General features: G+C 37.0%; 1 protein-coding gene across 1 annotated transcript in view; it reads right to left on the bottom strand.

Moving 5' to 3' along the window:
- The window catches only part of CDH7 (cadherin 7), a 123,732-nt gene that overhangs the window by 17,512 nt on the left and 84,812 nt on the right, over positions 1–21,408 (bottom strand). The window contains exons 7-10 of the mRNA XM_007460479.1: positions 18,073–18,326; positions 5,399–5,535; positions 4,006–4,127; positions 3,215–3,332 (exon numbers count right to left, since the gene is read on the bottom strand). Coding sequence (XP_007460541.1) covers positions 3,215–3,332; positions 4,006–4,127; positions 5,399–5,535; positions 18,073–18,326 — 631 coding nt within the window. The remainder of the gene's footprint in view (positions 1–3,214; positions 3,333–4,005; positions 4,128–5,398; positions 5,536–18,072; positions 18,327–21,408) is intronic.

Raw genomic sequence — 21,408 nt, 5'->3', positions numbered from 1 at the left:
AAAAAAAAAAAAAAAAAAAAAAAAAAAAAAAAAAGGTCCTGAAGAACCTAGGGCCAGGACAGGAATAAAGACACAGCCATAGAGATGGACTTGAGGACACGGGGAGGGAGAAGGGAAGGGTAAGCTGGGATGAAGTGAGGGTGTCATGGACATATATACACGACCAAATGTAAAATAGGTCGCTAGTGGGAAGCAGCTGCATAGCACAGAGAGATCAGCTTGGTGCTTTGTGACCACCTAGAGGGGTGGGATAGGGAGGGTGGGAGGGAGACACAAGAGGGAGGGGATATTGGGATATATGTATATGTATAGCTGATATTCACTTTGTTATACAGCAGAAACTAACACACCACTGTAAAGCAATTATACTCCAATGAAGATGTTAAAAAAATAATAAATAAAAAAAAACTTTATCTGATTTAAGTCACTCTCCTTAGGTTCTTTGGACAGAGAGCCGTATTTCCAAATATTGGTTCATGTGAATACATTTTAATACATTTATGTCATGCTATATGGTTATATCCAAAGAAACAGTTATAAAGTAAAACTGAACGGGAAAATGTTTATACATCATTTATTACATTACCTGCAACTTTGTAAAAATTACATATACCTTTTTACTAATCTTAACATTTCAAACCATATGCTTATAAAGAAGATAATAAAAATTAACAGGTTAAGTATTTTTGCATCATCATCAGATAGCACAGGGGAAATTTCCAATCCATCTTTTCTTGGACAAGTTCTAAGCCCAATATAGAAATAGGTAAAATAAGCCACTCTAGTTTTAATTAAAATGAGTATGCATAGATATTCAAAACAGGAATTATTGTGTAACTTTTAAAAATCCGTACTGGTACATAGGGTTACCAAAACACCATGTATATAAACATTTTGTCAGTGATAAAATAGGTCATTAGTGTTTAATTTATAATATATTCAATATTCTGTTTCATCTAACCTGTTATGGTAATTATGAAACTTAACGGTGATCAGTAAGTCTGTATGACACAACTGTGATTTCTCTATCAGAAATAGATTTTTTAATCTGCTAACAATTTGTTCAGTTAACTTGTCTTAATTAATTAATAATGGAATTTATGTGATTTTAAAATTTAGAGCAATTAATGAAAATATAATGGAAAAGAAGGAACACCAGGACCATAGTTTTACCCAGTGTGCTTTATCCAGTGACATGCAAGAATGAACAATACTCTAATGAAAGAGCAAGCTGAAATCTGTTCTGTCTCGAACAGCACAGAACAGCAAGCACACATGAGACTGGAATTATAAAATGTAGTAGGAAGAAAAGTGTTTGGTTTTCAGATTCCAGCTGGTAGGTTTTTATGTAAACAAATCTTTTATTTTAAAATGTATGAATTCAAGAGTGTTCGTTAAAAAACTACACGTGGAGTTGTTGAAGCATACTGTCTTGAGTATGTTTCTGTACCCCTGACACACCCCTAGGCTTTGCCTTCCAACTGTTCAGATGTTATACATATTTATGATTTGATACACAAAGTTTTTTCAGAGTTGTTGATCTGTAACCTAACATGCCTGACATGAGATCTCTCTCTCTCTCTCTCTCTCACACACACACACACACACACACACACACACACACACACGACACATTGAGGCGCACATGCTAAAATGCCCAATATCTGATGTATGTGATTTTTAAATTTACAGCAATGTTCCCATGTTGAGGAACATAATGTTCACAAAAGAGATCATAAAATTCATCATGTTCTGTATGTGCTTCCTAAAATGGAAGTCAACGGATGAACTGATGTTCTTTCTTCCTATTCCTTATGTTTTCCTCCAAGATTCCCACAGATGAGGGAGCTCTAGGCTTGCCCTTGGGGAAATCTTTCAATTGTGTGGCTGTGTCAATGTCCTGGAAATCCAGCCATTTTAGTGCTGTCCTACAATCATGGTGGTACTGGATGATAACAAATGGGGGAAACGTTCAGACCCTTCTTGGGAAAATCATAAACTCCCCTCTGCATTTGTGCTGGATGAATGCAAATGCTGAGAATTGTCCTTTCCAACTATGATTAAGTCAGAGAGTTTGGGATTACCCACACAGAGAATGTGCTTCCTTTTATGTAACTACAGGAAAAAGACAGTATCCTCATTTAGCAGAGAGTGGGATCAGAAACATGTATTATTTTCAGATTGAATTTCTGAGGCCAAAGTTGAATTTCCTGCAGTAAAATAAGTGGTGACTTCAGGCAAAAGCACTTATAATGTCCATCTTCTGAAATCAAGTATTTTTAGATAAGCCAGACTTAACTAACAAATTTATTTCTACATTTTGTTTATCTGAAAGCTGAGTAACACATTCAAACTTGAAGAATTACATTTCCTATACTGTTGGGGTATACTCCTTTCTCTATACAGAGAGAGAGAGAGAGAGAGAGAGAGAGAGAAAGAAATGTATTCAAAATTAGACAATAGATAGCAAGTTCTCATGCTTCCTCTGAAAGTTTTTACAATTATCTATATACTGTCACTATGTCTAGAAGTATATATATATGTTTATATAATTGAGCAAAACCAGAATCTACCTATAGGTATTTGTAATAATGTTTCTATAATGACATTTATAAAACTGATTAAGAGTGTTTATCTTTGAAGCAGAGAAATGGGATTTGGGATGATAGGGAATTCTTTTTTTTTAATTTTATATTTCTTTGCATAAAGAGTTTATTTGTTATTTGCATGGATTACTTTTATTTTTATGTTAAAAATAAAATGATAACTGATGTTGGCATTGCAATATTAAGTCAAAGTTGATTTAGGTTGAAATGTGTTAAGTCCAATTATTTTCCTAACCTCTCAGGTTATGCCTAGGTAGTATAATCCTTGTTAAGGCATTTGGCTGGTCCTCAACCATCCATAGATACTCTGGATGAAGAGCTTGGTATACAAGTAAGGAAGCAAATGTCTAGAAGAAAAGACAAAGAGAGATGGATCTGGCTTCCCCCCTTCTTTGGATTTAGGCCTAAAATGATTTAAGTAGCAGTTTCTTCTTCATGACAGCAAATCCATAGATAAAAATTACTTAAGGGGCTCACTGCCCTTTAATTAATGTCCTCGCTGGTATGAAGAAAAAAAATTACATAATCAGCATTCCTGAGTGAGAAAAAGTACTTGCTTAGAAAGCTTCTACCTGTTGCCTCCTCTGACGAAAAAAATTATACCTTACCTTTGTTATCTTTCAGTGAGAAGTTGTGGTTATTCGTTGCATCCATTGTTAAGCTGAAATAAAACTGGTGTCCATTGGATGGCTCATCTTTATCGACAGCACTGATTTTCTGGATAACCTAGGAATAGAGAATGTAAAACTTGAAAGCATGTTGGTGTGCTCGGCTGTTTTGTGAGGCAGGGCAGAGCAACTTTACACGGATGATAAATACCATCTTCCTGACTGAGCTGTGTGAGGAGAGGGGGCAGGTGGCGGTGTCAGGTGTACTAATATGAACCCAATCTAAAAAGGGCTCTGAAAATCAAATCATGTCCTTTTCAAAATTCATATTTGAATTTACTTTTGTGAACCTCAGAAATAAGCTGTACCAACTGATTATACCATGTCAGTAAACATCACAGGACACTGAAAATATGGATGAGTAGACCAAACCACAAGATTACACTACACTTAATTCTTACAACTTCAAGGTACTTAATCCCCGCTGTGTAATGTGGGAAGTGGCCCAATCGAGCTTAACATGCTGTATTTCTCCTTAAAAAAGCCTAAGCCCTTAACCATTTAGCACGGCTTTTACAACATTTACCTTTTCTTCCAGAGGAATTTTCATCATCCCAATAAAACAGAATTTGAAAGTTCCTTTAATATTAGTTTATGCTACACATCAAAGCGTGAGTTTTGCTGAAACATGCTGATTTTATCTTAAAGCTGGTAGGATTTCAAAGGCAACCGCCACTGGACATCTTTAAAGGAATCACGAACGAGGAGCGTGGCATTCTGGAGACTCTCACCTGGCCTGGCTGGGCATTTTCACAAACGGTGGTTTCATAGTCCATGGCAAATTCAGGGGCGTTGTCATTGATGTCAAGTATAGTGATGGCCACGTAGCCTCTTCCTATCTGAGATGGATTCTCTAATAAACGGGAAAACGTTTTATCATTTACAGGCACACCTCGTTCTATTGCACTTCACTTGAATGCGCTTTGCAGATACTGTGTGTTTTACAAATTGAAGGTTTGTGGCAACCCTTCATCAAGCAAGTCAATTGGTCCCATTTTTCCAATAACACTTGCTCACCTTGTGTGTCTGTCACATTTTGGTCATTCTCATAATATTTCAAACTTTATTATTATTATTATTATATGTGTTATGGTGATCTGTGATCATGATCTTTGATGTTCCTAATGTTCCTACTATAACTTGCTGAAGGATCACACGACAGTTAGCATTTTTTGGCAATAAAGTATTTTTTAAATAAAGTGTAAACATTGTTTTTTTAGATATAATGCTATTTATTATATACTTAACTGATTACAGTATAGTATAAACACAACTTTCATATGCACTGAGAAACCAAAACATCTGTGTGACTCCTTCACTGTGATATTCACTTTACTGTGGTGCCTGGAACCGAACACACAATATCTCCACGGTCTGCTTGTGCTCAGAGTAAAGCTATTACTCCAACCCCATCTTACTTAGGAAACTCATATTTAAAACGATTAGAATCAACCAAAAATGTTTGCCTGTCTAAAGCACAATCTAATAAGGAAATGACTAAGACTTGAATAAAATCTAGAACCACAACACTGTAGACTTTAAAGGGAGCAACAGAAACTCTGATCCAAATGTCATACACACACACACACACAGTGACAAATAAGCCAGGAATTTCAATATTCTTTGATGCTAGAGCCAATTTTTGTATGAATATGTGTATATTTTATGTACCTATTACATATGTATATAACATGCACACAATATAATTATGCATTGTTCTCTCAATGTTTTTCTTATCAAGGACCAAAATTAGTTCAATATGAAAATGTAGAAATCTGGGTGTCTTGGTTAGAGATCAATTTACTATTTTTTTGTAAACTACGGGACCAACCCCATGTCAGCATAAATGCAGCACAAAGTATGACCACAAAACAAGCAGAAGCCCTCTGAGGGTAACTCGGGCCCACTATTTTATGGTAACCTCTTTTCACTAACTTTGTAAGTATTAGCGAGTAAAGTTAGAGAATATAAATATTTCGCAGCTTGAAATTAGAAAATTTCAAAATTTTGCTGAATTCAAACAAACACCTAGTAAAATTCAAGTCGAAACTGTAAACTCATGTCAACCCATTCTCCACTCTCAATGTCCTCCATCCTAATTTAATGTTAAACCTTACAACTTACGGCTCTCCATTGCAAGGACTGTGATATTATGAACAGCATTTGTCTCTCGATCCAGAGATCTGGCAGTTGTAATAACTCCACTGTTGGCGTCAATATTGAAGTATCTCTCCAAGTCTGTGTTTCTGTCAATTGAATACCTAATTGAATATTTAAAAAAACAAACACTTCAGTATTTGTTTGATTATAATTTGCTGAATTTACTTCATTAATTACACAGCCAATCACCAAATTCTGCTGACGCCACGATCTGTCATACTAACATAAAATATGTCTAGTTTAAAACTTCACCAGTGTTCCAGTTGATTCATAACCTGCTTGTCAGTAATCTCTGCTTTTCTGTCCAACAGTCCAAAATAAAGACAACAGTATAATTATCTTCACAGTGGATTTAAATATGCCGTTATAAACTCCAAACTGTGGCTCCTAAAAAAATATTCTCATCAGATTTAGTAGCCCTGGTCACGATTAGAGGTCCCTCTAAAATGAAACATATGTAGACATCTGACCCATTCACATATACTTAGAAACATCTTTTGTCTTAATAACACCAGGTTATTTCTTTCTGTTTTTATATTGCTCACTCGGGGGCCTTGACCAGGGTTCCAGAGACATGTTTCAAAGCAGAACCCCTCAGTGTGGAGAAAAGGGAATGCCCCTACACTGTTGGTGGGAATGTAAATTGGTACAACCATTATGGAGAACATTATTAAGGCTCCTTAAAAAACTAAATATAGAACTATCATATGGTCCAACAATTCCACTCCTGGGCATATATCCAGAGAAAACCATAATTCAAAAAGGTGCATGCACCCCAATGTGCATAGCAGCACTATTTACAATAGCCAAGACGTGGAAGCAGCCTAAATGTCCATCAACACAAGAATGGATAAAGAAGATGTGGTACATATATACAATGAAATATTACTCAGCCATTAAAAAGAATGAAATAATGCCATTTGTAGCAACATGGATGGACCTAGAGATTATCATACAAAGTGAAGTAAGTCAGACAGAAAAAGATGTATATCATATGATATCACTTATATGTGGAATCTAAAAAAGTGATACGAATGAACTTGTTTACAAAACAGAAGCAGACTCACAGACTTTGAAAACAACCTTATGGTTACCAAAGGGGAAATGTCGGGGGAGAGATAAATTAGTAGCTTGGGATTAACATATACGATATAATCAACAAGGACATACTGTATAGCACAGGGAACTCTACTCAATATTCTGTAATAACCTATATAGGAAAAGAATCTGAAAAAGAATGGATATATGTATATGTATAACTGAATCACTTTGCTGTACACCTGAAACTAACACAACATTGTAAATCAACTATAATCCAATATAAAATAAAATATTTTTAAAAAGTAGAACGCCTCAAATTACATAAATATTTTGGCGTGTAAAGGATTTTCTCAAAATATCTCTATGTAAATATTAGTAAATAACTACCACTCTACTTGTATTCTTGTTCAATTAGGCTACTTTTGATTCATATACAAAATTCACCCTTCCCTCATTAATGACTGTCTTCAAATGCCCTTGTCTTTCTAGGTGGTGAAATAAGGACTCTCACTGAGATAAAAATAATTACACAAATGAACAAACATAAACACACACCCAATTTCAGAAAGTATTCTGTTTCCATAGTAGTTCAACTACTATTATTAAATAGAATCATCTACTACTAGTCTGCTATATAACAAGATGAAAGAAACTTAAAAAGGAAAGAGAAGGCATAGGAAAATGTTACAAAAAAACTGACCACAGATCAAAAAATATTATTGTTTTTGTGCAGCAACAGGTATTTGAGAATGTTACAAAGTTATTTTTGATGGTTCTGTTTTCTTGATGGCACAGGAGGCAAGGTTGTCAGCTAAGTCAGAGAGAAGTGGTTTGAGGAGGAGAGAAAATTCCTTTTTTTTTAGAAGAGACAAAAACGCATATACTAGGGAGAATATAATGGAATAGCTGAGCATCGTGGATTTTGCCCCTTTGAGATTTACGTCCATTGACTTAATGTAAAACCAGTCATCCCGTTTGTCTGTCTTGCTTTGTTCTCATCTATGTATTTGAAGATGCATAAAGAGGAGAGGGTTGGGTTTAACCAGTCATGGACCATGAGAGGAGGGTTAGGAGGATAAGGGTACCAACATGTGAGTGATGATAATGAAGGTCCACGGTCTCTAAGTTTGTAAGAGAGAACTGAGGAAATACGGGAAGGCAGATGGACACCGAGAAGATTCTGGTAGCACCAATCGGTGGTGGGACTTTACCAGGATGCAGAATTGCTGGAGTGGGAAGTAGCTGACAGCGAATGAGATGCCTGAAGTCGATTTTCAACAGTAGTAGTGTATCTATGAGAGTTAGCAAGCCAAGGCTATGTTCATAAGAACCTATGACAAAACTGAGGCAGAGAAACAGATCACTAACGCCAAGACGACCAAGAAAGTGAGAAGCCAAAAGTGACGGTGGGGAGAAATAAAATAATCTGCGTACTAAAATCCTCAACAAATCAGTGTGATTACTATATATTTGATGGTTGATAGCAACATGAAAGATTTTGAGTAAAGTATGGTGATGCATTCTACAAAAAAGAGTTTGAAAGGGAAAAGAAAATTAAATAGTTTGAAAATGGCAAAGGCAGTACAAAATGTACTCACCCTCACCTCCAGGATCTGTGCTACATGAGATATGAGAGGAAAAATAAATCTTGAGCTTCCCCATACCCTCTACTTACCTTCCTTTTATTGTAGCTAAGTGTCTTTATTCAAATCAAAATCAAACCATTCTACTTGAGCTATCCATCCTATCTGCTGACCTCAAGAATGTTTTTCCTGGGATTTGGATTCTTTTCCATCTATATAGCTTTATTTGAATCAAAAACATTGTGTTTTCTATTTTAAAAAACAAATTTCTTCCATTTGTGTCAAGTTCATCGTTGGCCTCCATATTGTCAAATCCGTGGTTCACTCTTCTGTTCTTTTATTACTTTCTATCTCATTGAAATTTACCGCAATTGACCACTGACGACTCCTCAAAACACATTCTCCTTCTGCCTTTATTAACACCACGTATTCCCTGTTGTTCTACTACCTCACTCTCTGCTCCTTTCAGTCACCTCGGCTGGTTTACCCTCCCCTTTGTGACCTCTGACTACTCGCACTCCCCCAAAACCTTTCCCACGGATTCCCTTCTCTTCTTGGAAAAACACTTTTCCTTGCAACTTACAGAGTCCTATAGCTTAACTCACTTCTATATTTTTGATGACACCTACATTTATATAAAATCTCCTTGGCCAACCAAACTTACATACTGAATTACTTACCTAGTAGAACCACATAAATACACAATGTGCACTGAAATGTAACATGCCCAGACCGATGTTGTCTCCTAGCGACCCCCAAACCTCCTCCCTCACGCGTTTCCACCTGAGCAAATGACACTACCAGTCACTTGCTTACTCAAACTAAAACCCTAGATTTTTCTTTCTTGTCCCTGCATCCAGGTTGTCAATAGTACTTGACGGTAGATATCATTCCAAGCTACAGCCTACTTTAGCCTAGACTTTGCATCATTTTACTCCTTATCATTGTACTTCAATTCTTATTGTCTACAATCTACTTCCCACACAACAGCCATGCAAACAAGAAATGAGTTTATTTAATGTTAAAAATAGACTTTAATTTTCAATTACATAGAAGACCTAGATTTTCTCCTCTGAAATGTTGCTTTAGTCAAAACATTATATGCCAATATTTCATAGTATTAACGTATTCTCTCTCTATGTATGCAACGATGATAGATATATAATTAATTATATGTATAAATATATATATATAATCCAATGGTAATAGAATAATTAATATTAATGTTTGACATGAAGATTGTAACTCAATACCCATGCACTCATGCATCAATCGAGCCAATGCTAAAAGCCTGAATTGTTCATTTTTTCCAAAATACTATGGTAATGTTTGTATATTCAGGAAAAAACAGACTTTTAGATTCTTACAAAGCAAAAAGGCCTTGAACTTGGGATATATCTGTCTTAATGAGTTCATGTAATCCCCCACTGAGCTAAAGTCAATAACTAAAACATTTGCCTCTATTATCAATACTCTCAAAACTCCCAGCATTCGAATAAAGGATATTAAACTTGAGAATCCATTTAATATGTTAAATATCTCCAACTTCTGTTCACCTCATAGAAAAACCCCTATATCTTTTGGGGATGTAGTTATCACCTATGCTTCTATAAATTTTGAGAAGAATGGACACCAAAGTTTCTATCATCCAAATATTATTTCTAAATCATAAACTCTGTAGCTTCCACTTATAACTTGAGTGTATCTTTATTTTTTATTTCTTTAAAATTTTTTTCTTCCAGTTTTATTGGGATATAATCGACATACAGCACTATATAAGTTTAAGGTTATGGCATGATGATTTGACTTACATACAACATGAAATGCTTACCACAGTTCAGTATATTTTTAAATAGTTATAACTCTTACTTAGCTTTCACTAAATAGCCTCATATATATATATTTGGTATTTCGTGAATTATTCTGATATTCTTATGTCTCCATTTCACTCATTCATACATTCAGCAATTAAATCTGGAGGACCTGCATGCGACGCTCTATCTCAGGAAATACAGTATATAAACAAAATATTTTGAAAGGTAGCAATCTATAATAAGTATTTAGGAAAAAACCAACAAATTGCTATTCTCAGTGAAGGAGACTGGGACAGGTGTGGGAAGAGACTGAGGAATTATCTTGAGAAGAGGTGGAAACCTGGGCAAGGACCAGGAGTAGACAAACCATGGAAAACAGTCACAGTGGTTATTATATTTCTTAATCACAAGGACTTGAGATACCCACAGTATTAAAAGGGTCCCCTATTTTCTACCAGCCCCTCTGGACATGCAAAAAGCGAGAATTTATGTGTGAGACATTAGCTAATGATAAGGTTACCTGAAGGGGGGAAAAAGAAATCCTTAACCAAGAGAAATAAAGAAAATATGGGCACTTTTTAGAGTGAGCAGGGGAAATTGTCTCTGAATTAGAATCTGGGAGGGCTGAGTGAGCCAATAGAGAGAAAGGGTTCTGAGGAAGTTGGGAGGAGCACACTCTTTGCAGCTCCGGATCTACTGGCTTAAGGACAGAGAAATACAGTTGCCTGAATCAATTAGAGGCTGAACTGGAAAGAAAAAGACTGGTGTTTCTCTAATCATGACCCAAAGTTATCTTTAAAGCAACTTCTGCTGCAGTTAGTGGTATGCACACTCACAACGATCCCTCTAGTTTCTATAAATTACAACCTAAAATACTTGACCTCTTTCACTGTATGTTGGAGTGACCAATGAAAGAGATCGCTTCCATATTTTTGCAGCGCCAGCAGTTAAAGCTTCTGCCCTCTCCATTTATTATGCAGACACCTCCAAATCTCAATAACCAGCCTCAATCCTTTTTCTGAGATTTCCTAAACTACTCCAGATACAGGCAACATCTTCTACGAAAGCTCAGAATATCCAAAAGCAGATTCATCAACCTGTCCCTCCCTCTACATATACTGAGAATGTAAAACATATACATTTTTTCCTAATCCTCAAACAGCTATGTAAGGTCATGGGTGACAGAGACTTTTACTTGCACGCCTAATATCCACTTGCCCTTAGTTCTTACTAATAGATCCCTGCTTTTGTTGGAGGCAACCATGTGTCCAGCTGAAAAACTACACTTGCTAGCCTCCCTGTAGCTGCAGTGTCCTTATAGCTAAGGTTTAACAAATGAGATGCAAAAGAAAGTTGTGTTGAGCATCATTGAAAAACCCCCTCAAGGATAGGACAGAGTTGCTAATTCAGCTGGCATTTGATTTTTGCCCCTTCCCCTCTATCTCATGTGGGACATGAACACAATGGAGAGCAACCCAAAAGTCATCTTGTAAATATGAGGTGATGAGTGCCTGACATAAGCCAAGCCCTTGATGACATTATCCTGCCAAATTGTCAGTCTTTGACTGCCTGGCTCCAGAATTCTCATTGGTAAGTCATTAGCGTTAAGCTTTGTTTCAACCAGCCAAGCACAATTTCTAACTAAGGCAAGCAGGTACCATTATTGCTGTATTTCAGTATTGGACTTTGAAGTCTCACAGCTGGCTGTTGATGGAACCAGGATTCAGAACCGTGTCTGTCTGAACCATCTTTCCAGTATATATCACATCGCACATAGATGAGCTTTTAGTCTCTACTACCTACAGCTCTAGAATTCAGCCTCTTTTCATTTTTTTTTCCACTGCTCTATCTAAAACTCTAAGATAGTTACACTGATGTATTAATTGATTAAATGACAATATGGTGTGCATCTCCACTGAGGTGTCTTTCCTCATGTTGGCCCTTCTTTACTCCTATTTTTCCTCCTTCCAATTACTGTAGTCCTACAACTCCTTAAAGACAATCTTCTGCCTTGGTAAGGCACCAAGCCTTCCCAATTACTTCAGAAATCAAGCCTTTTTAAGAAAGCCTGCAGTATATAGGGCCCATGGACTTCACTACAAGCTCCCTGTGCTGCACCACCACGAACCACAGACTGGGCAATATTTATAGCCACAATCCTGCAGCAAACCTACCGTACTAATTTGGGCTTTTCATTCGCCATTTGTACTCTTCTGTTTCTTTATCTGCAAAATGAGAAAATTTTACAAGATGATTTCTCATTTCCAGATTTAACATTGGATTTTTTTTAATAAGTTTTCGCCTAAGATCTCTCCTCCAGCTAGATAACAAGTGGGTTGGGACCGCATCTCATACATCTGAATATCCTCAGTGTTCCGTGCATCTGAAACAAAATCAATCCCCTAATAAATGCCTGTAGTTACAAGTGCTGCTGTTCAATAAGCTGTGAAGATTGACTCAAATGGCTCTCTCCGTATTCACAAGTAGTATTCGTATCACCCAGCTATGGATATGCATGTTGATATTCACAAATAGAGTACGAAGGTGAGTGGGCTACATTAACACAAATGCTACTCCCTATATGGAAAAGATAACGTAATAAACACCGACAAATCTGATCAACAGAAATAACTGAATCATTTGAGTTGAAACCTTAATCACTTAAGAAATTTATGCATGTGTGCGTGTGTGTGTGCGTGTGTGTGTGTGTTGCTACAAGCAGTGTACAGGTTTTGATACCGAACTTGCTAAACTCCTAGAACCACATTTTCTAACTAGAGTCATGTTTATTTATAACAGCGGAATCTTAACGCTTGCCTTATAGGGCTTTAATGAGAAATAAATTACTTCAAAATAAGCTATTGAGTTCAGTACTTAGTGGTGCCACTGTCTGCAGCCTCACCCCCTTCTTCTGATAATGGCAACTCAATTTTCCCTTGTGGATTTCAACCTTCCCAATCTCATGCAATCTTGATGGGACTCACCATGAAAAGGCCCAGAACTTCCTGGGTAAGAGATGGACACATGTCCTAAGACAGGACTAAAAAAACTTGCCAAGAAATGTGAACCTTAAACAGAGCCATGAGGAAAACAAGGTGCCAGTGGTGCATCCACTGCCACGTTCAGAAGACACTGTCAGCTCACTCTTACTACTCATATTTATAGAGAAACCTTCCTCCTCTCTTTTCTGAAGACTGGCTGTTCAACCTTCCCTTTAATTCTGTGAGGTATTCACATAATTTAGATTAAAATAATATGTACAAATACATGCATGTACACAAGCCACTTAAAGTACACACTGAATTATTCAAACACTCCACATGTGCTCAGACTAGTCACACTACATAATGTAATATCCGATACTATTTTATCCCCTTTTTTCTGAGGACATACCATACTAGGAATGCCAAAAGAGCCTGCAGGTAAATATCATTATCATCCTTGTATCCTTGAACATAAATACAACTCTAGCTCTGTATTTGGGCTGTTAGAAATGCTGAAAATGATCTCCATTTACTTCTTAATCACCCTTTTTCAAATCTGATCTTATTTGTAATAATACGTTTCAGTTCACTGGCTGTTTTAAGCATAGGGACTTTGGGCTTGCTGTGCTGCCTACAGAAATAAATGTGATTTCATAATATAGCACTAGACTCTTAGGATATAACTACACAAAACATAAACAGACCTTACGTAATTTTCTGCCTTGTCCAAATCCTGCCATCCCTCAAAGTCCAGCTTACGCATACACTCCTTCAAATGAAGTCTCATGTCCAATGACCTTGGGGTGATTAGTATTTATCTCACAATTTACCCTCTGACAGAGTTGGCACTTTTTCCCCTTGTATTGTTTAACTGTTATGGAATCTTATTTCTTCAGCCAGATTGTAAGCTCCTTGAGGTGAGGGGAAATGTTTTATTCATCTTTCTTTTTCCTGTATTTTCCCAGTGTCGTGCACAAAGCAGGTTCTTAATCAATGTATGTTGATTCACTGATCAGTCTATGGATGCTGACATAAAGAAATAATAGTCTTCTGAACACTAGGCTGTTCTTACAGTTTTTACCATCTTACTGATGGAAACACAGAAGCAAAGCTTTTACTATTCAGAAAAATGATCAGAATCAGCAGAACACAATCTGTCCTTCCAAGTTCAATAGATAGAGCCTGGTATTTGGTAGTTGGGGCCAAAATTTACATGAAATGGTAGGCAACTACATAAAAAATACAAAGCCAGAAACATGCTGGCCCTCAATTACCCACTTTCGCTTTCAAAAAACTCTCTTTTTTTCCTACATAATCTCAAGTATTACCTAATTTCCAGCTCTGGCTTCTAATTTTCGTAACAGGAAAGAGGAAGGCAAAGTGTACATGAAATGCTGGGCCAGGTAAGCCCTCTGGATAGTGGGCAAGCTGTAACAAGACATACCAGTTCACAAAGGTGTTATATTCTGGCCAGCCACTGGGCTCCGGGTTCATTTAATCTTTCAATCTACTTTTACTATACTTCTAAACAGCCAAATGGAACCAGATGGTAAGGTTCCAACAGTAATGTAGATGCCCTCATCTCCTTTTAAGGAAAGGGCAGATGCAAAGAGCTTTGGGTGGGTGCATTAATGGAATAGGTAATAAAACAAACAAACAAACAAAACAAGGCAAGGCATGGGTCATGTGGGAAGAAGATCTCAATTTACCTTTGCTGGAGGCAAGTACATGTGTTTCTTTCTAGAATTCTAATCTCTTGCCCCATATATCAGAAAACATTCCAAATGTAAATGGCATGTGCTAGATTTCAGTATTACACTACAAAGAATGTCAATGAATTCAAACACTAACTATCCACCCTCCTGTACTCTTTTACAATTCAAATACTATTGGCCTAATTTTAAACAATTACGATGAAACAAATACTGCTTTTCCATTCCTCTAACAACTACGATATTCCTAAAGGTGCAGAAGTACAAAGCTCACAACGGTAAGAGTCTTCGGCTTCCATCTCAGCCTGGAGATTCACTTTTCCTAGGACCCCGGCAGACTGTGTGATCTACTCCTCCACTGGTCTCTGTTGAAGAGGGCTTACATTTTGATAGTTACTTGAGTGCCCAATGCAAATACATGTTTATGTCCATTAAACGACTATGTAATATTTTCTACATATTGGAAAATATGTGAATACAAACCAATGTTCAATACAGATTGCCAATACAGTTGCTTGTAAAATATGTCTCTCTTCACTGACTTTATTGACCTTGAAATAAAAATGCCACGAAAACAATAAACTATAATAATAGCGATGTCCAATGATAGTACATCCTAATAGTTTAGTCATGACTGACAGTTTAAAAGCATCAGTTATTTTCCCTTTCTCACTTAATCTTCAAAAACCTTGAGACAAAGCAGGGATTAAGTGTTGCTTTTCCTTTTTACTGGGTTATATGGAAACTTAGGAGGCTAAGTGACATCCGCTAGGATACTCAGAAAACAGCAGTGCTGGGAAGAGAACCAGTCTTCTAGAGAATGTCACTGCTAGGAGTACCCATCAACTCACCAAACTACACAACGAGCAGGCTGGCCTCTTATAAGAGATCATAAATGGATAGGAAAAGAGAAATATGTGAGAGACAAATTCAGAAACAAATAAGCTATGAGTGATTGTTCTGACCTTATGAAAAATAGTGCAAGGCAAAGAAATGTTGCAAGAATACAAGCATTAAGCCTAAGTCAAGAAATTCATTTTACAAAAGCAGAAGAAATATTCACACACACACATTTCAGTTCACTCTGAACAAAATCTCTCCCTATTTGTGCAACTTAGAGATTAGAAAAGGAGGTAAGAGGTACTAACCTGAACTTTCAAGGTCACCTTGATTAGTTTTAAGAAAATAAAAATGAGGTAAAAATACAGCGCTGGCCAGCTGCTCTTTCATTGATGGAAGTCACAGAGATCTTCACCTACAAGGTCAGCAGAATGCAGCCGTTGGCCCTTTCTATCTCTGTGCTTCAGGGAGCAGACACAGAACTCATTTCACCTCTAACTCAAGTCATCACCCATTTGATCCTACTCTCCCTTCTCCTTCCCCAAGTTATTATATAACATTGCATTTTTTCCAAATAAAATATTATTAAAAGTGAGATATTTACACTGAAAGGCTTTAACAGGATAATACACAGGAAATGGGTACAGAAAAAATTTTTTAAATAAGATTAAAATATCAATACCATAAATCAAAATTTTCTTAAATCCTCTCACTCACTGAAGTACTGAATTGTGATACATATTAGTGTGTCTCTTTATTTTCCCAGATCCTCAACTTCATGAAAGCATTCTCTCTTTCTCCCCAGTAAATTAAGTGATTTAAGCAGAACTCAGACTACCCTGAGTAGCTGATCTATGGCTACGATTGTACTGTGGTTGGTTGTTCTTGGGGAGAAGGAGACAAGTATGTCACTAGAGTTGCAACGCTATAACAAAACCCAAATTCAGATTTGTGCACATCAGTAGGACTCGGTAGATGGAGCTGAGCTTAAGTCAGGGAGCTGTTTGACAATGAAGCCTGGGCTATTACAGGGAGGAGGCGAAGGCTTACTCCATCTGAGTACATCTGTGACCCACAGATATTCTAGTGCACAGAAGGCTGCATTCTTAGAAATGGCTTATGACCACTGCATTAAGAGTAAGATAGCCTCCATGTAGCCTGAATTTGTTGTAAAGACAGAGAAGCAATGAGTATGACTTCACTTTTGGAATCAAAATTGGCTTCTACCAATTCTTTACTAGGCCGTGATATTACTGTCAAACAAAAGAGAAGGAAAGGAGAGTACTAATTACATATACACACACATATATATGGTTATTATTTACATATAAATAATAAAACGATATTTAATATTACTAAATGTGTGTAATTATTTATTTATATAAGTAATAAGCCTAAATCGGCTTATTTTAGGAGGAAAAAAGATTATGAGCTCTTCTTAACTAAGTCATTGTCTAATGTATAGATATTTTTCTTGATACTCTGTAAGCAATGCCCAGACTTAGTTCAGAAGTTAGCTCAAAAGCACTTAGCATAATTAATATCAGTTAAATCTAAAAGTTAAATCTGTTGTTAGCTTTTGTAATCAAAATCCAAACCATGACACTGAAAAATATTACTTAGGAACCCAAATTAAGACATGAAATACAATGTAATTTCTGGTATGTTCTATATAGTCATTTAAATATTATTAAATATTTACTTAAAAAGACGTGCTTTATGGGCTTCCCTGGTGGCACAGTGGTTGAGAGTCCGCCTGCCAATACAGGGGACATGGGTTCGTGCCCCGGTCCGGGAAGATCCCACATGCCGCGGAGCGGCCGGGCCCGTGAGCCACGGCCGCTGAGCCTGCGCGTCTGGAGCCTGTGCTCCGCAACGGGAGAGAGGCCACAACAGTGAGAGGCCCGTGTACCGCAAAAAAAAAAAAAAAAAAAAAAAAAAAGACGTGCTTTATCATATGCACACAGACAAACCAAATACATGCATATACAACAACATGCGTGTAGCTCTCAGATTGTAAAACTATAGTAAAAAACGTGAACTGGAATGTTGTGGTATTTTGAAATGCTTACATATCATCATTCTGTTAGTACTAAAGAGTTGGTTATAACAATGTGTCTACTCTCTCTACAGGACTATTGAAAGGACATTTTTAAATAGTCCTTATATATAGATACAGTATTATTTTATTTTTATAAGTGGAATTAATAAACTAACAAACATATACTATCCATATAGACCAATATAAAAAAGGGGTTGTTGAAAAATTAACTCCTAATTTAAATTGCTTATAAAATTAGTTTTCTAACATCTGCATTTATCCTACAACAAGGACATGCATCACTTTCTCTCTGAACACAGTTTGTGTTGAAAGAGCTCAGGATAACTGGCTGAATAGGCACATCAGCTCTGCTTGTGGATGACAATGGTGCCTAAAGATACTGCCACACAATAATGGCCTTGGATAATCAGGTGACACATTTTCGAATTACTAAAATGTTGCATTGTTCTGATGTTGTTTCACTTCTGCAGCTATGGCTCAATACATATACAAAACTGGTTTTTGTTAGCTATGACCCCAAGGCATCATAACGTAGAGACATGAGTTGTGAATAAAGGCACATTGTTGCAAAATTACAGAAGAGGAGAGCAATGAGCTCTTACCTCACAGGGCTGTTGGAAGAATCTGGGTCGTGAGCTGCTACGGTCCCAATGATATTCCCAACTTGCGTAGCTTCCGACACCTCCATGGGGTACAGGGGTGACGAAAATACAGGGGGCTCGTCCACGTCTTCCACAATTATCTTCACGGTTGTCGTGTCGCTGAACGGTCCCAAGCTTAGAAAGCGAGGGTCGGCATCTCTGTTTGCAGCTTCTATCCGTAGCGTGTAACTTGTTTTGGCTTCAAAATCCAAGTCCTATAAAGAAAGTTGTTAGGAAAATTAAATTACGGCAAAGCAGAGCCTTTTCATTCATGCATGTCAGTAAGCATAGTATGGACTCAGCCAGGAAAATGCACCGTCAGCATTCCAAAGTAATAAATAATAATGCCAATCAGAATCCTAGCTGCTTTCTGGCTCATAGACAATGTGGTAAGTACATTTGAGCTAACTTAATCCACTGCCGCGGTACACTGCATGGGCAAATGCAGGTCTTTAGAACATTATCTGAATGACAACTGCTATGATTTTAAAATCTTTTCCAAGAGGACCTCAAGGTAGTATTCTTGAAGCATGTAATTTAACTGCAGTATCCAGGGGTGCACATTAAAAAGGAAGAAAAATATAACTTTGTGTTGAATTTCTCATTTACAAGGTCATTTTCATTGATTTGGGGGACTTTACAATCCTTAACTTTCAAGTTTTCCAAATGCAGCTGTAGCAGAAGAGGTGGCATATCGAGGTTATACAGCCTGAACACATAGCTGATTCTTCCTGATGAAGCATCCACTGTTTCCCTCTTCAGTATTCCGCCATCAGTATACACTGTCTCTCTCTCTGTCTCTATTTGTATGAGGGTTGACAGTTATATTCTAGAATCACCATTCTGCAACTTTTCAACAGGATTAACATGCTAACACTTTTCTCAAAAACAGTGATCCAAGTCAAACCATATGGTAGCTTAAAAAATTGTAAAAGGGCAATTAAATGTTGTACTAATGAAGCACCGTCTGTGAAAAAAAGAATTCTATGCCCAACAGGTAGAACTTGTCTGTGACAATCACATGCTTCTCTTTCTTCAAGGGGTACAGAGGGTCCCAGCTCGTTGTGACTTTCAATCTCAATCTCACCACTAAAAAACTGTCCCAAAATATTTGTTACATTTAATGATATAAAAACAAAAACTTTAGAAAGAAACCAGTAGAAATACTAGCACATATAAAGCATAATTTACTTGTCTTTTTACGTGTTATTTAATAAAAAAGCATTAGGAAAAATGGGCTAAAATGTACTGCTAAGAACTGTAATCTAAATTTATCCATCGTGTGTATGGGCATATGTGTGCTATATACGCAATACATGACAAAATGTACATACCACTTATATAAAATATAACAACACATATATATAAAAATATATACTATATGTGTTGTGTGTGTTTCCACATAAATAGGACATGAAGAGATTCCATGGCTCATCTTTTTATATATGAAAAATATATAAACCAATACTCAAAACAGGTTCACAATATCTAGTCCAGAGAGCACTTTACTCAAATGTTTATCTGCTTAACAGCTGTCTCATCTACTAGATTGTAAGCTCCAAACTGTTTTGTTCAGTAGTAGTATTCCTAGAATTGCCTGTTCTGAATTTGGTACATTGAAAGAACTCAATGAATTCTTAATGAATTAGGAAAAGCTAGAATGTAGCTATCCAGGCCTCAAGAGCCTCAAAACGGAACTACACCTTTGCCCCAGAGAATCCAGATGGCTGAAGTGGGAGGTAGAGGAAGAAAGAACCAGGTATATTGTTTTTCTTGACTATAAAAAACTTCATATAATTACTGTGGGAAAACCAAGTTTTCATTCTTATCTGAGGTCTCACATGAAAATCCTGGGGCATGTGCTACACAGCGCCATAAACAGCACCTTATTAATAAATTCAGTGATATTTTTATGAGGCTACCTTTTTTTGACTATTATCTAAAAATATTTCTACCCCAATGGTCTTCAACCAAAGGTAAGAATCAGAACCACTCAGGGGAACTTTCCAACACATTCCTGGCTCCTTCCAAGATTTTGATTCAGCAGACCCAGGATGAGTCACAAGCATATGTATTTTGAAAAGGCTCTTCAAGTAATTGTGCTGCAAATCCTCTTCTAAGAAACTTGACCTCTTCGTTATAATTTTCTGGGGCCTATACATGTAATCCGATATTTAATTTGGGTTCTGCTAAAAATAAAACAAAGCATTCTTATTTACCTAAATGCATTTACTTAAGACACTCTAAACATACTCACACATAGCATGAATATGAACCTATTCAGTTTGTAGTCTTTTTAATTTTTATTTTTTCACCACGCCATGCACCTTGCAGGATTTTAGTTCCCTGACCAGGGATTGAACCCGCGCCCTCGGCAGTGGAAGTGTGGAGTCCTAACCACTGGACCTCCAGGGAATCCCCTCAGTTTGTTCTTATAATATTTATTAAACTGATAAATTAGGAGAAAAATATTACTTTTATATATTATGTGTATATGTAAGATAGACTATGTAAAAAAAAAAAACACCCTGTTTACCATCTCCTTTTCAATTGACTCAAAACCACAACTTTTTTTTTTAATTTAATTATTTTTGGCTGTGTTGGGTCTTCGTTGTTGCGCGTGGGCTTTCTCTAGTTGCGGTGAGCGGGGGCTACTCTTTGGTGCAGTGCGCAGGCTTCTCATCGCGGTGGCTTCTCTTGTTGCGGAGCACGGGCTCTAGGCGCGTGGGCTTTGGTAGTTGTGGCACGCGGGCTCAGTAGTTGTGGTTTGCGGGCTCTGGAGCGCAGGCTCAGTAGTTGTGGTGCATGGGCTTAGTTGCTCCGTGGCATGGGGGATCTTCCCAGGCCAGGGATCAAACCCGTGTCCCCTGCATTGGCAGGCTGATTCTCAACCACTGTGCTGCCAGGGAAGTCCAAAACCACAGCTTTTAAGATATTCATTCAGGTTTACCAAAGGGACAGCTAGTCCTTCTGTATTCAAGTAAAAGTTTGACTGACTTATGAAAGAATAATTTACATTTACTGCACAAATGAATGCAATTATTTTATGTCAACTTGTTTTTTTTAAGTGTGTCTAAAAGGCAACAACATGCAGTAAAGACATCTGGATGCTGCCAAGTCATAAAGAAACACAGGATCATGCGTGATGATTGGTTGCCTAAAAGCTATTCTGAAAATCGAGCAAAAAAAGAATTCATATGAAAGCCTATGAATCAAGATTCCAGACAGAAGGAAGTGCCACACAAAATGATTTTCAGAGCAAACCGGAATAAGCCAGACTAGTTTTCAAAGAAGGGT

This window comes from Lipotes vexillifer, unplaced genomic scaffold (genome assembly GCF_000442215.2).
Source record: "Lipotes vexillifer unplaced genomic scaffold, Lipotes_vexillifer_v1.1 scaffold483, whole genome shotgun sequence".
NCBI lineage: Eukaryota > Metazoa > Chordata > Mammalia > Artiodactyla > Lipotidae > Lipotes > Lipotes vexillifer.
This window is presented reverse-complemented; position numbering and strand designations above follow the sequence as displayed.